This window comes from Colletes gigas, unplaced genomic scaffold (genome assembly GCF_013123115.1).
Source record: "Colletes gigas isolate AHSC1104 unplaced genomic scaffold, ASM1312311v1 Colletes_gigas_Sc00071, whole genome shotgun sequence".
Lineage (NCBI taxonomy): Eukaryota > Metazoa > Arthropoda > Insecta > Hymenoptera > Colletidae > Colletes > Colletes gigas.
Window position 1 is genome coordinate 264,910 of NW_025106700.1, and position 19,097 is coordinate 284,006.

The window sequence follows — 19,097 nt, forward strand, 5'->3', positions numbered from 1 at the left end:
AGATTTTTTGGCAGGGTGCACCGTAGTAACAAAAATCAAAAACCGATTTTTTTGGCGTTTTTTCGCGTGAAAAAGCAACTTATACTTTGAATTTTTCTATTTCCTTTAATGGATAATTATATTCTATGGTTTAAAACAATTCTATGTTGATTAGAACAGTGTATAGAATAGAAAAACAATAAGTCACCAAATTATAGGTGTTATGTGCTTTATATCTAGAAATATCAACTGTATTTTCACGAGATGCCATGATGCAGTGATTAAGATGCTTGACTGTGAATCCGTTGCAAACTTTTTGACGCTGGTTCGCGCCCAGTTTAAAGCACATCTGTTTTTTTATTTTATTAATTACATATTTTCTCAATTTTGAACTATATAACAATGAAAATCTATTTAAAATATTTGAAAATATTTTTTTTTTGTAAGAAAAAATTGTCCTACCCGTAGGAATTGGTCCGGGGTGACGACTATGTTTCCAAGGTTATCGATGCACGATTTAATCTTGACCTCGGAATTTTTTCTAAAAGCAAACGATCAGACTTTTAACACTTTACCGACCGGTAGCGGTTGATGAATCGGCTATCGGTCGGTAAGCGTTGGTCGGTAAAAAAGTTCATTAATACGCTATCGGTCGGTAAGCGTTGGTCGGTAAAAAAGTCGATTAATAGGCTATCGGTCGGTAATGTGTTAACAACCGATTTACGATCTTTCTAAACACGATATTATTCGTTGTCATAGTTAATTACAGCTGTTTGATGATTTCGTAATTGTCAGAAATCGTGTTTAGAACGAGGTCGAATCCTTCCAGTGGATTATTGGCCAGCACAGACTGTACAGCGACGTCGAAGTCGATCGACGAGTTCTTCTGAAGGGATTGCTCTAATAATTTCTTGAGAATCGGCGGGGAATTTGAGCAACCCATAACCGCGAGCACAGTGTTCAATTCATCCCCGTCAGCTGTGGTGTTCGACAGTAGTTCCTTAGTCTTTTGCCATTTCGTTTCATCGGCGGATCTTAATCCGTAACAGAGTATATTGCTCTTCAAATCGGCATCCAATCTGCGGAAAGATCGACAATCGTTCAATTCTAGGCAAGAAAGATATTTTATTGGGCATCGAAGAAAGAGAAATTTTATATTAAACATATACATATACTCAGTGTTTTGGCTAACCCTATCAAAAATTTTAAGGGGAGATTCTAGAGGCCAAAATAAGACGAAAATGAAGAATACCAATTTGTTGATCGAGGCTTCGTTAAAAAGTTATTAACGTTTAAAGTTGCGAGTCTTGTGAGCGAGAAACACTATCACGCGCACGCAGCTGTGCGCAGATTGCCGTTCCACAGGCGGAACTTTAAAGGTTAATAACTTTTTAACGATGCCTCGATCGACAAATTGGTATTCTTCATTTTCGTCTTATTTTGCCCTCCAGAATCTCCCGTTGAAATTTTTACTGTGTATATGTTGTTATTTACTGATATTTTTCAGGTTCCTTGAGCCATGCTTCGAATTCCTTTTCGGCGTATTTCAAGCATTCCTTTTCTTCAGCTATGCAGGCCCACTTCATAACGTTTGCTCTGTGAATTTTAGTGGTATGCTTGTCATCTTTTTGTGGCCCATATTTGACATCATTCACCACAGCCTCTAGTAAGTATCGGACGTAGGACTGAAACGAGCAACGAGCAATTGTAATGGCCCCGGTAAATGGAAATGAACATTCTTTGCTTAAACCTACGCGTAGTTTACAGTATTCGAATTAAATGAATCATGTCTTTTCGGTATAAACGAGAGGGAAATCATAATCTCTGTTGTAACTCTGTTATACCTTGTACATGGTATAGTGCTTAGAAGTGTACAGCATATTCTGGAAGAAGTTCAAATGTCTGTTGGCTGTGATCCACGGAATGTAATCAGTTTCTTGGTGCAGGTAGAGGCTGAGCGACAATGCGACCGTGTAATTCAAGCGACTCGTTCGCGCCATTGCTAGAGCGTCGTCGATCAGTTGAGCGAGAACCACTATCATGCGCACGCAGCTATGCGCAGATTGCCGTTCGACAGACGGAACTTTAAAGTTTAATAACTTTTTAACGAAGCCTTAATCAACAAATTGGTATTCTTCATTTTCGTCTTATTTTGGCCTCTAGAATCTACCCTTAAAATTTTTCCTAGGGGTAGCCATAACACTCTGTATATAAATAAAATTTTTCTTTTTTATTTTTGTTTTTCTATTCTATACACCGTTCTATTCAACATAGAATTGTTTAAAACCATATTCTATGGTTACCCATTAAAGGGAATACAAAAATTCAAAGAATAAGTTGCTTTTTCACCCGAAAAACGCCAAAAAAATCGGTTTTTGATTTTTGCTACTACAACGCACCTTGCCAAAAAATCTGAAAAAATTCAGAGACATAACCAACGACAATATGCATTTACAGTAATTATATAAATCTAGTGTCTCGAAAGCTTCGATACGAAATCGGTACTTTTCTGCGTTTTTAATTTTTCATTCCTACGATTTGGAATCGTAAAATCGGTAAAAATTCTCAAACACGTGTCTCAATAACCACAATGCACCAGATTTTTTTCATAATTTTCGTACTCATTTAAATAGCGGAAATAGGCCGAAATTCGCTAATCCGAATTTTCCCAATATCTACCCTTCCGAACAAGATAGAGGGTTGAAATTTGGCACAGAATATTTTTTTCTGTTGCTCTATGGGTCCATCGTATGTAAAATTTCGTTCAAGGGCTTGACCCCCTCATTCGACTATACCCTTTTCGAGTCTTTTTTAAAACCGTTTCTTGCGTATGCATTTATATGCGACGTTGCATAACGCAGGGCATTGGTCAATCGTATAAATTATACGTTTTGTTCCCGTTTCCATTAATATTCACTGTTTGTAACAGCGATGCTCGATTATGCTACAATTTACTTTTTCCATTCGTACGTTTGGTCGATCACAATAGTCGGCACGAAATCGTTGCGCAATATTCTAAAGGGGAAATTGATATATACATATTTATATCTTAAACAGTGAAATTATCATCGATTATTCGCAGGTTGCGAATATTTCCATTATTAAATAACATTCTCACACGTTTCTCTTAATTAAACGTAATTTTCTGTCCATCTAGAATATCGAACCAACCGAAAGGAACCATGATTTCTCGAAGTTTAACCATAAGGTTCAATCTCTTTCTAAATATCATCATTCTCGCCAATATCCTGCAAGCGGAGACCAATGAAAACGTCACAAAAACTCCAGTAAACAACTATCGTCTGCCCGACGACGCTATACCGACACACTACAACATAAAATTGGAATTAACCGAACTAAAGAGCATAATTTTCAACGGGGAAACGGAAATTGATCTGAAAGTGAGGAGACCAACACCTGACATCGTCTTAAATTCGAAGGAGCTCACGATAGACAAATCGTCGACCAGCCTGAAACACGGGAACAACACTCTGAGACCAAACGAACACATTTACGACATCGAGAGAGAAATGTTGCGACTTCGATTCGAGGACACTTTGCAACCGGGAGTATACACTTTGTACTTGAAATTCGTCGGTGTGTATGGCGCCGACATTTGCGGAATGTTCAAATCATTCTACGAGGACGAGCAGGGCCACGAGGCGTGAGTAAGCAAATTAAAAGAGTTTAGAGAGAAATGGGGATCGAGATGATCGTGTTCTAGGTCGGTGGTTGGGACCCATTTTCAAAAAACCTCAGCTCGAAGCGCGTTCCCTTGCTGGGACGAGCCAGCTCTGAAATCGACGTTCAACGTCTCCGTGAAACACCTGTCGAATCACACTGCACTCTCCAACATGCCAGCATATCTGATAGAACCTGACGAGAGGAACGAACAGGTCTGGACGCATTTCGAAACGACGCCAGTCATGTCGACCAACATTCTGGCGGTGGTCGTCGTCTCCGACTTCCGTCACATTTCCAGCCCCGATGGCAGTGTTCGAGTGTGGACCAGGGCGGAGAGGATCCACGAGGCTGGATATTTCCTGGAGATCGCGGAGAGAGCGATGGAAGAGCTGACGCGATACTTCAACAGCACCGTTCGTGTCCCGAAAATGGACCACGTGGCTCTCCCCATGTATTCCGCGGCAGCCAGCGAAAACTGGGGCCTGATCGTCTACAAGTACAGCTACAGATTCGATATTTAACAGACATCTTAAAATAGAGAGATAACGCGACCAAAAGGCCAAGGTTGCAAGAGGAGTTTTTTCTTTTTTCCTTATCGATTCGCTGAAATCTTTGTTCAGATTACAGACCCCGAATCACGATTCTGTTTATCTAAGAATCAATTGAGAATTTCGATTGCTTAATGGAGAAATGCTCTCTAGAGTGGAGCATGGTATTTGAGGGGGGAGGCAAAACCACTGTAAACGCCCGAAACAAAGCGTTTTTTTGCGGCCATTTTCTAGATGGATGTTTAAATAAGACGATCTCAAGTGTTCAAAAAGAATTATTCAAAAATAGTGCGAAATAACGACGCTGGAGCCCCTCTCGCGAGGCGCTTGAGCTAAAGGCTCTCTCTATCACGCTGCGTAACTCACGTAAATTTGAATCTGGATAAAAACAAACAATTCCCTCTCAATCTAGACTACTATAGCTAGAGAAGACCGCAAGGGATTTTTGAAAGATCAATTTTTGAGCGATTGGCGAGCACTTTTGCCTCTAGCCTCGTAACGTTGTTATTTCCCATCCAAAAAAACGCTTTATTTCAGGCTTCTCGGTGGTTTTGCCCCCCCCCAAAAACGGTTCTAGTCTTTAACAGTATACTGTTTAACCGTTAAGAGAAGCTGCAGCCCCGTACAACACCACGGAACACGTTGAGTCGAGAATGTTTAATACGATGACTGTCGCTCACGAGATCACTCATCAATGGTTCGGGAATTTAGTTAGCCCGTCATGGTGGAAGTATTATTGGATGAGCGAGGGTGCAGCCACGTATTTTAGGTATTATATCACCGATAAGGTAAACCCACACGCATACACGTACATACACAGATCGTGCAGTGATTTTCAGACGATTATTTCTGTAACGTTTGCTCCAGATGTTCAAAAGCTGGAGATTGATGGAGAATATAATATTCGATCAAATGAGAGCGTTTTCGATCGATGATAGCTCGGATGCTCATAAAATAAACAACGATTTTATCGATCGTCGTTACACCAGAAACATCTACTCCATCACTTATACAAAAAGTAAGGATAATAAGGAGAATATTCAATATTAAAGCGTAAAATGACTGTGTTCGTACTTTCAGCTGCTGTCATTCTTTGGATGATGTCTCACATGATGGGCGAGGAGGTTTTCAGGAATGGATTGCTCAAATACATCGATGCACAGTTAGTAATTTTAACGTTTCTACTTAAACTCGGCTTAAATATTTCTTGTATTCTTCGCACGGGAAGGTTCTTTCCAAGTTTTGCACGATTAAAGTCTAATCGTGATCAGAATCGTATCATAATTAATCGTGTGATCGTTGCGTTGGAAAACATTTTAATTCAAAATTGAATTTGCATATTAATTCGAATTTTTTGTTAAACGTTGAAAAATTTCGAACTAATATTTATGAATTTAATTAATGTAAATAAAATGATGATAGTAATATTGTTTATTTAATGTTTGTTCGTTAAATGGAGAAAAATGGTAATTTTGTGGAATTTTTTCTGTTATTTGAAATGATTTTCAGCGAGTATGGCAGCGTCATGTCGGACGACTTATGGGAGGCGATGCAGAGTGCGTTGAATGAGACAGATTACGCGAATATTGAAGTGAAAGAGGTGATGGATAGTTGGATAGAACAAACCGGATATCCTCTAGTGACAGTGACGAGAAATTACACGACTGGCGACGCGACGATACGCCAAGAACCGTCGCCATTTTCTCGCGACAGAACGTCGAGAAAATGGTGGATTCCCATAAACTATGCGACCAAATCAGAACCAGACTTTTCAAAAACCAAACCTACTCATTGGTTACGACCCAGTGACGAGAATATAACGATTAAAGGAATCGAGGTCGACGATTGGTTAATTGTGAATTTGCAACACACTGGTGAGTGGGTAAAGTATTAATTATTATTGAGGAAGTATTGTTAGACTGTAGGTGTACAATGATATAGGTTACTATCGCGTGAACTATGACGTGACCAATTGGAATAAAATTCTGGAATACTTGAATTCGGACAATTATACGAAAATACACGTTGGGAATCGTATTCAATTAATTGGGACTGCTTGGAGCCTGGTGAACTTGAAGCAATTACATTCTTCTGTTTTTGTGGAGCTTATTAATTACTTGCATCGTGAAACTGACCCCGTCGTATGGAAGTATGTTTTCATCCATTTTGTTAATATGGGTAATTATTTGAGAACCACCGATGGAACAAATATTTTAAAAGTGAGTTGAAATGTTTTGATAATTGCAAGATTATTCTTTAAGCTTTTTACATATAGAATCGATTTTATTATACAGGGTGTTAGGTCAATGCTGGGAAAAATTTTATTGGGAGATTTTAGAGGCAAAAATAAGACGAAAATTAAGAATTCTAATTTTTTGATTGAAGCTTCGTTAAATAGTTATTAACAAAATTGTTCATAAAATTTGTCCACCTTCACGAATTTTTTTCTCGAAAGTGCGTAGGATTTTGAGGGTTTGTCTAATGACCAAAAATGATAGTAATTGACCCCTGCAACTGAAAATAATTTTTTTAGAACGATGTCAAATTTTTTAATTTCACCGAAACATTTAGGCTACTCGAATTTTTTTCTCGATAATGGTTAGGATTTTGAGGATTTGTCTATTGACCAAAAATGATTATAATTGACCCCTGAAATCGAAAATAATTTTTTTAGAACGATTTCAAATTTTTTAATTTCACCGAAAAATTTAGGCTACTCGAATTTTTTTCTCGATAATGGTTAGGATTTTGAGAGTTTCTCTATTGACCAAAAATGATAGTAATTGACCCCTGAAATCGAAAATAATTTTTTTAGAACGATTTCAAATTTTTTAATTTCACCGACAAATTTAGGCTACTCGAATTTTTTTCTCGATAATGGTTGAGATTTTGAGGATTTGTGTATTGACCAAAAATGATTGCAATTGACCCCTGCAAACGAAAATAATTTTTTTAGAACGATTTAAAATTTTTTAATTTCACCGAAACATTTAGGCTACTCGAATTTTTTTCTCGATAATGGTTAGGATTTTGAGGGTTTGTCTATTGACCAAAAATGATTATAATTGACCCCTGAAATCGAAAATAATTTTTTTAGAACGATTTCAAATTTTTTAATTTCACCGAAAAATTTAGGCTACTCGAATTTTTTTCTCGATAATGGTTAGGATTTCGATGGTTTGTCTATTGATAAAAAAATGATAGTAATTAACCACTGTAAACGAAAATAATTTTTTTAGAATGATTTGAAATTTTTTAATTTCGCCGAAAAATTTAGGCTACTCGAATTTTTTTCTCGATAATGGTTGGGATTTTGAGGGTTTGTTTATTCACCAAAAATGATTGTAATTGATCCCTGCAATCGAAAATAATTTTTTCAGAATGATTTGAACCTTTTAATTTCGCCGAAAAAAGGCACCTTGTCGATTTTTCTTGAAGATTCGTTTTTGATCTTTAATAAATTTGTTTGACGTCTTACGGAAATTTTGTTTAGTACTTTTTTGTAGGTATCGACGACCTCTACTTTCATACTAAATTTCATTGAGATACGTTCATTATTGTAGAAGTTATGGACGTTTGAAAATTGGACCATTTTCATAGGGTTTTTCTCACTTTACGAGGTCAAGGAATAACTTCTTCAATATTGTTACAATATCTACATATTCTTCACTAAAATATGCGTTATTTGCACTTGAAACATTAAATTTATGACGTCTTAAAAAGAAACTTGAAATTTTAGAGTGACATTTCTGGGTTGAAAGTATATTTTCGAAAAGGAATTTTTTTCTTGATAATGGTTAGGATTTCGAGGGTTTGTCTAATGACCAAAAATGATAGTAATTGACCCCTGCAAACGAAAATAATTTTTTTAGAATGATTTGAAATTTTTTAATTTCGCCGAAAAATTTAGGCTACTCGAATTTTTTTCTCGAAAATGGTTAGGATTTCGAGGGTTTGTCTAATGACCAAAAATGATAGTAATTGACCCCTGTAAACGAAAATAATTTTTTTAGAACGATTTCAAATTTTTTAATTTTACCGAAACATTTAGGCTACTCGAATTTTTTTCTCGATAATGGTTGGGATTTTGAGGAATTGTTTATTCACCAAAAATGATTGTAATTGATCCCTGCAATCGAAAATAATTTTTTCAGAATGATTTGAAACTTTTTAATTTCGCCGAAAAAAGGCACCTTGTCGATTTTTCTTGAAGATTCGTTTTTGATCTTTAATAAATTTGTTTGACGTCTTACGGAAATTTTGTTTAGTACTTTTTTGTAGGTATCGACGACCTCTACTTTCATACTAAATTTCATTGAGATACGTTCATTATTGTAGAAGTTATGGACGTTTGAAAATTGGACCATTTTCATAGGGTTTTTCTCACTTTACGAGGTCAAGGAATAACTTCTTCAATATTGTTACAATATCTACATATTCTTCACTAAAATATGCGTTATTTGCACTTGAAACATTAAATTTATGACGTCTTAAAAAGAAACTTGAAATTTTAGAGTGACATTTCTGGGTTGAAAGTATATTTTCGAAAAGGAATTTTTTTCTTGATAATGGTTAGGATTTCGAGGGTTTGTCTAATGACCAAAAATGATAGTAATTGACCCCTGCAAACGAAAATAATTTTTTTAGAATGATTTGAAATTTTTTAATTTCGCCGAAAAATTTAGGCTACTCGAATTTTTTTCTCGAAAATGGTTAGGATTTCGAGGGTTTGTCTAATGACCAAAAATGATAGTAATTGACCCCTGTAAACGAAAATAATTTTTTTAGAACGATTTCAAATTTTTTAATTTTACCGAAACATTTAGGCTACTCGAATTTTTTTCTCGATAATGGTTGGGATTTTGAGGAATTGTTTATTCACCAAAAATGATTGTAATTGATCCCTGCAATCGAAAATAATTTTTTCAGAATGATTTGAAACTTTTTAATTTCGCCGAAAAAAGGCACCTTGTCGATTTTTCTTGAAGATTCGTTTTTGATCTTTAATAAATTTGTTTGACGTCTTACGGAAATTTTGTTTAGTACTTTTTTGTAGGTATCGACGACCTCTACTTTCATACTAAATTTCATTGAGATACGTTCATTATTGTAGAAGTTATGGACGTTTGAAAATTGGACCATTTTCATAGGGTTTTTCTCACTTTACGAGGTCAAGGAATAACTTCTTCAATATTGTTACAATATCTACATATTCTTCACTAAAATATGCGTTATTTGCACTTGAAACATTAAATTTATGACGTCTTAAAAAGAAACTTGAAATTTTAGAGTGACATTTCTGGGTTGAAAGTATATTTTCGAAAAGGAATTTTTTTCTTGATAATGGTTAGGATTTCGAGGGTTTGTCTAATGACCAAAAATGATAGTAATTGACCCCTGCAAACGAAAATAATTTTTTTAGAACGATTTCAAATTTTTTAATTTCACCGAAAAGTTTAGGCTACTCGAATTTTTTTCTCGATAATGGTTAGGATTTTGAGGGTTTGTCTATTGACCAAAAATGATTATAAATGACCCCTGCATTCGAAAATAATTTTTCCATAATGATTTGAAATTTTTTAATTTTGCCAAAAAAGGCACCTTGTCGATTTTTCTTGAACTCTCGTTTTTCATTTTTAATAAATTTGTTTGACGTCTTACGGAAATTTTGTTTAGTACTTTTTTGTAGGTATCTATGAGCTCAACTTCCATACTAAATTTCATTGAGATACTTTCATTATTGTAGAAGTTATGGGCGTTTGAAAATTGGACCATTTTTTATGGGGGTTTTCTCACTTTACGGAATTAAGAAACAACTTTTCAGATATTCTTAGAATGTCGACGTATTCTACATTAAAATATGCGTTATTTGCCTTTTGAAACATAAAAATCCTTCAATTTGTTCAGAAGTTATGACGTTTTAAAGATTTGCATGAAATTTTAGAGTGACATTTCTGGCCAGAAATTATATTTTCTGTAAAGAATTTTTTTCTCGAAAGTGCGTAGGATTTCGAGAGTTTGTCTATTGACCAAAGATGATTGTAATTGATCCCTGCAATCGAAAATAATTTTTTCATAATGATTTGAAATTTTTTAATTTCAGCGAAAAATTTAGGCTCCTTCTCGAATTTTTTTCTGGAAAGTGCGTAGGATTTCGGGGGTATGTGTATTGAGCAAAAATAATTGTAATTGACTCCTCTAGCTAAAAATAATTTTTTTAGAAAGATTCGAAATTTTTCAATTTCGCCGAAAAATTTCAATACCTATTCGAATTTTTTTCTCGAAAGTGCGTAGGATTTCGAGTGTATGTGTATTGAGCAAAAATAATTGTAATTGACTGCCCTAGCTAAAAATAATTTTTTTAGAAAGATTCGAAATTTTTTAATAACGAAGCCTCAATCACCGAATTAGTATTCTTAATTTTCGTCTTATTTTGGCATCTAGAATCTCTCATTAAAATTTTTTCGTGTCGAACATCCTGTATACAACTTCTTTCTACCGTAATATTGATCCTCTCAAACATTCACTATTACAAGCGGTTCATTTAATACTTATTTATTAACACTAGGACTACCAACAATTATAGTGTGTTTATTTGTACCAAAGAAATTGAAGATACGCGAAGAAATATATAATGCAATGGAAATAAGTGTTTATATATTGTTGGAAATGCGGCCAATGTCGGCATGGTTGCCGGGCCTGCCAACCGTTGGGTAGCCAGGGGGAATGGGGTTTCCCCGTTCGTGAGCGCTCTTATGTTGTTTCCTGGCCATGAGGCGACTTGTAATATTCCATAACCTATGATATTGTTATTAATCAGTTTTGTTATAATTTGGTATAATTATCTTTATACACGTGTTCATTTGTAACCTCTAATATATATTCTCTTATAAAAAATTACGATAAATTTTTCAAAAATTCTTTACAAGTTTCATTAGAAACTACGAATAGGTTATTTTTACTGGTTTGCTAGTTCTAGTGTTAAATATTCACTCAGAACCTGGAATAACTTTCGTATATACATTTTCGAAATGGATAATTCTAATTGTTATTTTGCAAACGCTTTCTAGCCGCGTATTCGCGATCTGATGAAGAATTTTATTGAAACTATCGGCTACGAACAATCTCCCAGCGACGACGATTTCGTGAAGGTTATAAAAATGATTGCTTTAGATTGGGCTTGCGCGGTTGGTGATCCCGAATGCAAACAACGAGCAACAGAACGATTAATTGCATACATCGAGGATCCATTAGCAAACAGGCGAGTAGAAAGATTCAAAATTCCTCGAACGAGAAGAAAAAATGATAATAATATCATTTAAAACTGTTTCAGAGTGCCAGGGAACGCGGAATCTTGGGTATTTTGCATGGGTATGAAAAGTGCAAATCGATCGATATGGGACGCGTTGTCTCGCGATCGATCGAGATTCGAGGATCAGAATGTGTACCAATTGTTAAACCATCTAAGTTGCACGGAGGATCCAGAGATCATTGGACATTATTTAAACATGTCCCTGACACCGGGCACAACCATATCCGAATTCACGGATCCCATAAACATCTTACGACACATCGACGCTGACGTGCCAGAGAATATAAACGCAGAAATAGATTTTATTGTAAACAATTTCGACAGGATCTCTAACGCGTAACTATATTTATTATTTATAATTCTCAATTGTTGAGTCGATAAACCAGAAAGTACCATCCGTAAAACATACGAAAATGTTGAGTAAAATTTTAATGGCGGATTCTAGAGGCCAAAATAGTACGAAAATCAAGAATACCAATTTGTTGATGGAGGCTTCGTTAAAAAGTTATTAACGTTTAAAGTTCCGACAATACTGAATTTTTTTCTAGAAAGTGGGTAGGATTTCGGGGGTATGTCTATTCACCAAAAATGATAGTAATTGATCCCTGTTATCGAAAATATTTTTTCCAGAACGATTTGAAATTTTTTTTTCCGTCGAAAAAGGGGGTCTCCCTTGTCAATTTTTCTTGAGACTTCGTTTTTGATTTTTAGTAATTTTGTTTGACGTCCTATAGAAAAGTTGTCTAATACTTTCCTGTAGGTACCCATGAGCTCTACTTTAGAAAAAAGTTTCAATGAGATACGTTCACTATTGTAGGAGTTATGGCAGTTTGAAAATTGGACCACTTTTATGGGGTTTTTCTCATTTCAAGATGTCAAGGAACAGCTTTTCGAATATTTTTGGAATTTCTACATATTCTTCACTAAAATACGCGTCATTTACAATTTGCAACATTAAAATCCTTCGATCCCTTCAGGAGTTACGATTTTTTAAACATATGCATGAAATTTCAGGGAAACATTTCTAACCTCACATTATATTTTCGGGAAAGAATTTTTTTCTCGAAAGCCCGTAGGATTTCGGTGGTACGTATATTAACCAAAAATGATTGCAATTGACGCCTGCAAACAAAAATAATTTTTCCAGAACGATTGCAAATTTTTTAATTTTGTCGAATTTGTCCACCTACTCGAATTTGTTTCTCGAAAGTGTGTAGAATTTCGGGGGTTTGTCTATTGACCAAAAATGATTGTAAGTGACTCCTGTAATCGAAAATAATTTTTCCAGAGAGATCTGAAATTTGTCAATTTCGGCGAAAAATTTAAGCACGTCGATGTTTCTTAGAAATTAGTTTTTTATTTTTAGTAATTTTGTTTGACGCTCTGCAGAAAAGTTGTTTAATACTTTTTTGTAGGTATCCATGAACTCCATTTCCTCTCAAAATTTTAATGCAATGTATTGATTAGTCTAGGAGTTATGGCTATTTGAAAATTGGATCATTTTTATGGGGGTTTTCTCGCTTCACGGGGTTAATGAACCATATTTGGAATATTGTTAGAATTTCTACATATTCTTCACCGAAATACGCGTTGTTTGCCTTTTGAAACATTGAAATCCTCCAATCCGTTCAGGAATAATGATTTTTTAAAGATACGCTTGAAATTTTGAAGTGACATTTCTGGCTTGAAATTATATTTTGGGTAAGAAATTTTTTTCTCGAAAATGGTTAGGATTTCGAGTGTATGTCTATTGACGCAAAATGGTTGTAATTGACCCCCACAACCGAGAATAATTTTTTCATAACGATTTTAAATTTTTCAATTTCGGGGAAAAAATTATCCACCTACATGAATTTTTTTCTCGAAATTGGGTGTAATTTTGTGGGTATATGTATTGACCAAAAATAATTGTAATTGGCTCCCCTAGCTAAAAATAATTTTTCCAAAATGATTTGAATTTTTTTTTTCCGTCGAAAAATTTCACACCTTCTCGAATTTTTTTCTCGAAAGTGGATAGGATTTCGGGGGTATATGTATTGACCAAAAATGATTGTAACTGACCACTGCAACCTAAAATAATTTTTTCATAACGATTTGAAATTTTCCAATTTCGGGGAATTTGTCCACCTACACGAATTTTTTTCTCGAAATTGGGTGAAATTTTGTGGGTATATGTATTGACCAAACATAATTGTAATTGGCTCCCCTAGCTAAAAGTAATTTTTTTTAGAACTATTTGAAATTTTTTTTTCGCCAAAAAAGGGGACTACCCTCTGACGATTTATCTTGGAGATTCGTTTTTCATTTTTAATAAATTTATTTGACGTTCTACGGAAATTTTGTTTAATACTTTTTTTATAGATATCGATGAGCTCTACTTTCATACTAAATTTCATTGAGATACATTCACTATTATAGAAGTTATGGACGTTTGAAAATTGGACTAGTTTTAGGGGGTTTCTCTGGCCTCATATTGGATTTTCGGTAAAGAATTTTTTTCTCGAAAATGCGTAGGATTTCGGGGGTATGTGTAATGACCGAAACTGATTGTAATTGACTCCCGCAACCGAAAATAATTTTTTTAGAGCAATTTAAAAAATTTTTTTTCCGTCAAAAAATTTCACACCTTCTCGAATTTTTTTCTCGAAAGTGGATAGGATTTCGTTGGTATATGTATTGACAAAAAATAATTGTAATTGGCTCCCCTAGCTGAAAATAATTTTTCCGGAACGATTTGAAATTTTTGAATTTAATTGTTAATAACTTTTTAACGAAGCCTTCATCAACAAATTGGTATTCTTGATTTTCGTCTTATTTTGGCCTCTAGAACCTCCCATTAAAATTTTTCCCTGGTATCGACTAACACCCTGTACACACATCTCTCTCTTTTATCGACCAATTCAATTGCACCTATAGAAGAATCAAATTTTTCAATTTGCTGTTCTTTCGCAGCACAAGCGAAACGGATACTATTCTGGACAATCTTATCTGGAAAATCAGCAGGCAGAGCCAGATAAACAAGGTTCAACGCCATTGATAACAGCTTAAGCTCTTCACCGTAAATGGATTAAACAAGTAGTAATTTATTAACCGTTAATTCCGTTTTCTTTTTTCAGTTAAAGACGTTTTTACAAACTAAAGGCATCAATCGGGACTCTGACATACACTACCGCGAAAGGAGTTTGAATGAAACCAACGAAAAAGTCACCGAAATTTTAAGCTGGTTTGGAACAAAATTGAATACAGACGCAATTAAACAGCAACAAAGGCGTCGATGAAATAAACTTTGCGTACAAAAGCGATTGTAGTCAAAAATAAAAGTGAAAATTCTATTGTTCTGTTAATCGAATGTAATTACAAATGTTCTATATCGAACGATTAACCGATTTACTTGTATAGACGATAAGAAGATAGTAATAAATAGTAAATGGTTTAAATATTCTTAAGATATTGAGTTGCAGGAAAAAGTAATTTATACGATTAGTATAGAATTGTCTTTCGTATCTCGGTGATATTAAATATCGCTAATAAAAGTCATCAGTTTGGTATTAATGGATCGACGGCGATAAAAATTGTATCATTTTATCGTATAAATGTTACTAAATTTCATTAGTTGTGTTTTTGTACGAACGCTCGCAAGGTACGACCATTTATCACGAATGTTATTAACTTCCTTAGAGATAACGATGCAGAATTACGTTCGACTTCGTAAGTCTTGTCAAGATAAGTCTCTTTTATTTCGTTTTTTATTGCAATATTCCGGCCGCGTCAATAATGACGTCTGTGTTTATATTTGCTTGGCTTAAAAGCAATACTCGGTTTACAATGTACCGGGCAGAAATATCATAATCTGCACTTAAGTTGTTCCAGAAGGGAACAATCGTGATATCGCGGTATCGTGATTCATTCGATCGGTTCTGAAATCATAAATTAAACGATGGAAAATGTTTCTTTGATAAACGACGTTAAGACAACATGAAAATCGTTTTTGGAAGAAATTGCACACGAAACGAAGGGGGCTTTGTAGATTACAATTTATGAAACAACGAACGAAATATAATACGGGTAATCCTCTTATAATATGGTAGATAGGTTCCTAGAAAATACCGTGTTCCGTGAAACCGTGTTATATGAGACCTAAAGCCAGTAGAAATAGGGGGGTTATGTTTTTGAAAATTTATTAAAAACGAGTTTTTTTAATTCTATATAAGCATGTTATTTTAATTTAACGCAAGCTTAAATTAATGAATTATAATGGCAGATTTTAGAGGCCAAAATAAGACGAAAATCGAGAATATCAATTTCTTGACTGAGGCTTCGTTAAAAAATTATTAAAAAATTTCAAATCGTTCTGGAAAAATTATTTTTGGTTGTGGGGGTTAATTACAAATATTTTTAGTGAATAGACATACCCCCGAAATCCTACCCAGTTTTGAGAAAAAAATTTGGATAGATGATGAAATTTTTCGGCGGAAAAAATTTTTTCAAATCGATTCTAAAAAAATTATTTCCGGTTGCAGAGGACGATTACAATCATTTTTGGTCATTACACGTACCCCCGAAATCCTGCGCACTTTTGAGAAAAAAATTCCTAACCGAAAATCTAATGTGAGGCACCCCCGAAATTTCATGCGAATCTTTAAAATGTCATAACTTCTGAACGGATTGGGGGATTTTAATGTTTCGAGCGGCAAACAACGCGTATTTTGGCGAAGAGTATGTAGAAATTTTAAAAATATTGAAAAAGTTGTCACTTGACCGCGCGAAATGAAAAAAAAACCCCCTAAAAATGGTCCAATTTTCAAATAACCATAACTTCTACAATAGTGAATATATTTCAATGAAACTTTTTTCTGAGATGGAGCTCATGGGTACCTACAAAAATGTGTTAGACAACTTTCCTATAGGGCGTCAAACAAAATGACTAAAAATCAAAAACAAATTCTTCAGAAAAATTGACATTGTCCCCCTTTTCGGGAAAATTAAACAATTTCAAATCGTTCTAAAAAAATTATTTTTAGCTAGGGGAGCCAATTACAATGATATTTGGTCAATACATATACCCACGAAATCCTAGACAGACTCGAGAAAAAAATTCAATAAGAGGACAAATTTTTCGCCAAAATTGAAAAATTTCAAATCGTTATGAAAAAATTACTTTCGATTACAGGGATTAATTACAATCATTTTTGGTGAATAGATATATTCTCGAAATCCTACGCATTTTCTAGAAAAAAATTCAATAAGTGGACAAATTTTTCGGGAAAATTAAAAAATTTCAAACCGTACTAAAAAAATTATTTTTAGCTAGAGGAGCCAATTACACTTATTTTTGGTCGATACATATACCCACGAAATCCTACATACTTTCGAGAAAAAAATTTAATAAGTGGACAAATTTTTCGCTGAAATTGAAAAATTTCAAATCGATATGAAAAAATTATTTTCGGTTGCGGGGGTCAATTACAATCATTTTTGGTGAATAGACATACCTTCGAAATTCTAACCATTTTCGAGAAAAAAATTCCTTACCCAAAATATAATTTCACGCCAGAAATGTTACTCCAAAGTTTCATGCGTATCTTTAAAACATCATAACTCCTGAACGGATTGGAGGATTTTAATGTTTCAAAAGGCAAACAACGCGTATTTTGGTGAAGAATATGTAGAAATTCTAACAATATTCCAAATATCGTTCGTTAACCCCGTGAAGCGAGAAAACCCCCATAAAAATGATCCAATTTTCAAACGGCCATAACTCCTAGACTAATCAATACATTGCATTGAAATTTTGAGAGGAAATGGAGTTCATGGATACCCACAAAAAAGTATTAGACAACTTTTCTGTAGAGCGTCAAACAAAATTACTAAAAATGAAAAACGAATTTTTAAGAAACATCGACGTGCTTAAATTTTTCGCCGAAATTGACAAATTTCAGATCTCTCTGGAAAAATTATTTTCGATTACAGGGGTCACTTACAATCATTTTTGGTCAATAGACGAACCCCCGAAATTCTACAGACTTTCGAGAAACAAATTCGAGTAGGTGGACAAATTCGACAAAATTAAAAAATTTGCAATCGTTCCGGAAAAATTATTTTTGTTTGCAGGCGTCAATTGCAATCATTTTTGGTTGATATACATACCACCAAAATCCTACGGGCTTTCGAGAAAAAAATTCTTTTCCGAAAATATAATGTGAGGTTAGAAATGTTTCCCTGAAATGTCATGCATATGTTTAAAAAATCATAACTCCTGAAGGGATTGAAGGATTTTAATGCCCCAAATTGCAAATGTCGCGTATTTTAGTGAAGAATATGTAGAAATTCCAAAAATATTCGAAAAGCTGTTCCTTGACATCTTAAAATGAGGAAAACCCCATAAAAGTGGTCCAATTTTCAAACGGCCGTAACTCCTACAATAGTGAACGTATCTCATTGAAACTTTTTTCTAAAATAGAGCTCATGGGTACCTACAGGAAAGTATTAGACTACTTTTCTATAGGACGTCAAACAAAATTACTAAAAATCAAAAACGAAGTCTCAAGAAAAATCGACAGAGGGGAGTCCCCTTTTTCGACGAAAAAAAAAAATTTCAAATCGTTCTGGAAAAATTATTTTCGATAACAGGGGTCACTTACAATCATTTTTGGTCAATAGACAGACCCCCGAAATTCTACACACTTTCGAGAAACAAATTCGAGTAGGTGGACAAATTCGACAAAATTAAAAAATTTGCAATCGTTCCGGAAAAATTATTTTTGTTTGCAGGCGTCAATTGCAATCATTTTTGGTTAATATACATACCACCAAAATCCTACGGGCTTTCGAGAAAAAAATTCTTTTCCGAAAATATAATGTGAGGTTAGAAATGTTTCCCTGAAATGTCATGCATATGTTTAAAAAATCATAACTCCTGAAGGGATTGAAGGATTTTAATGCCCCAAATTGCAAATGTCGCGTATTTTAGTGAAGAATATGTAGAAATTCCAAAAATATTCGAAAAGCTGTTCCTTGACATCTTAAAATGAGGAAAACCCCATAAAAGTGGTCCAATTTTCAAACGGCCGTAACTCCTACAATAGTGAACGTATTTCATTGAAACTTTTTTCTAAAATAGAGCTCATGGGTACCTACAGGAAAGAATTAGACTACTTTTCTATAGGACGTCAAACAAAATTACTAAAAATCAAAAACGAAGTCTCAAGAAAAATCGACAGAGGGGTGTCCCCTTTTTCGACGGAAAAAAAAAATTTCAAATCGTTCTGGAAAAATTATTTTCGATAACAGGGGTCACTTACAATCATTTTTGGTCAATAGACAGACCCCCGAAATTCTACACACTTTCGAGAAACAAATTCGAGTAGGTGGACAAATTCGACAAAATTAAAAAATTTGCAATCGTTCCGGAAAAATTATTTTTGTTTGCAGGCGTCAATTGCAATCATTTTTGGTTAATATACATACCACCAAAATCCTACGGGCTTTCGAGAAAAAAATTCTTTTCCGAAAATATAATGTGAGGTTAGAAATGTTTCCCTGAAATGTCATGCATATGTTTAAAAAATCATAAC

General features: G+C 34.3%; 1 protein-coding gene across 1 annotated transcript in view; it reads left to right on the top strand.

Annotated features, from left to right (window-relative positions):
* The window catches only part of LOC122403732, a 30,205-nt gene extending 14,779 nt beyond the window's left edge, over window positions 1-15,426 (top strand). Inside the window, exons 12-23 of the mRNA XM_043407447.1 lie at window positions 1,840-1,904; window positions 3,137-3,643; window positions 3,704-4,159; window positions 4,819-4,999; window positions 5,079-5,229; window positions 5,292-5,373; window positions 5,721-6,085; window positions 6,153-6,430; window positions 11,282-11,472; window positions 11,545-11,859; window positions 14,476-14,545; window positions 14,640-15,426. Coding sequence (XP_043263382.1) covers window positions 1,840-1,904; window positions 3,137-3,643; window positions 3,704-4,159; window positions 4,819-4,999; window positions 5,079-5,229; window positions 5,292-5,373; window positions 5,721-6,085; window positions 6,153-6,430; window positions 11,282-11,472; window positions 11,545-11,859; window positions 14,476-14,545; window positions 14,640-14,801 — 2,823 coding nt within the window. The 3' untranslated portion in view covers window positions 14,802-15,426. The remainder of the gene's footprint in view (window positions 1-1,839; window positions 1,905-3,136; window positions 3,644-3,703; window positions 4,160-4,818; window positions 5,000-5,078; window positions 5,230-5,291; window positions 5,374-5,720; window positions 6,086-6,152; window positions 6,431-11,281; window positions 11,473-11,544; window positions 11,860-14,475; window positions 14,546-14,639) is intronic.
* Window positions 15,427-19,097: the final 3,671 nt, after the last annotated feature.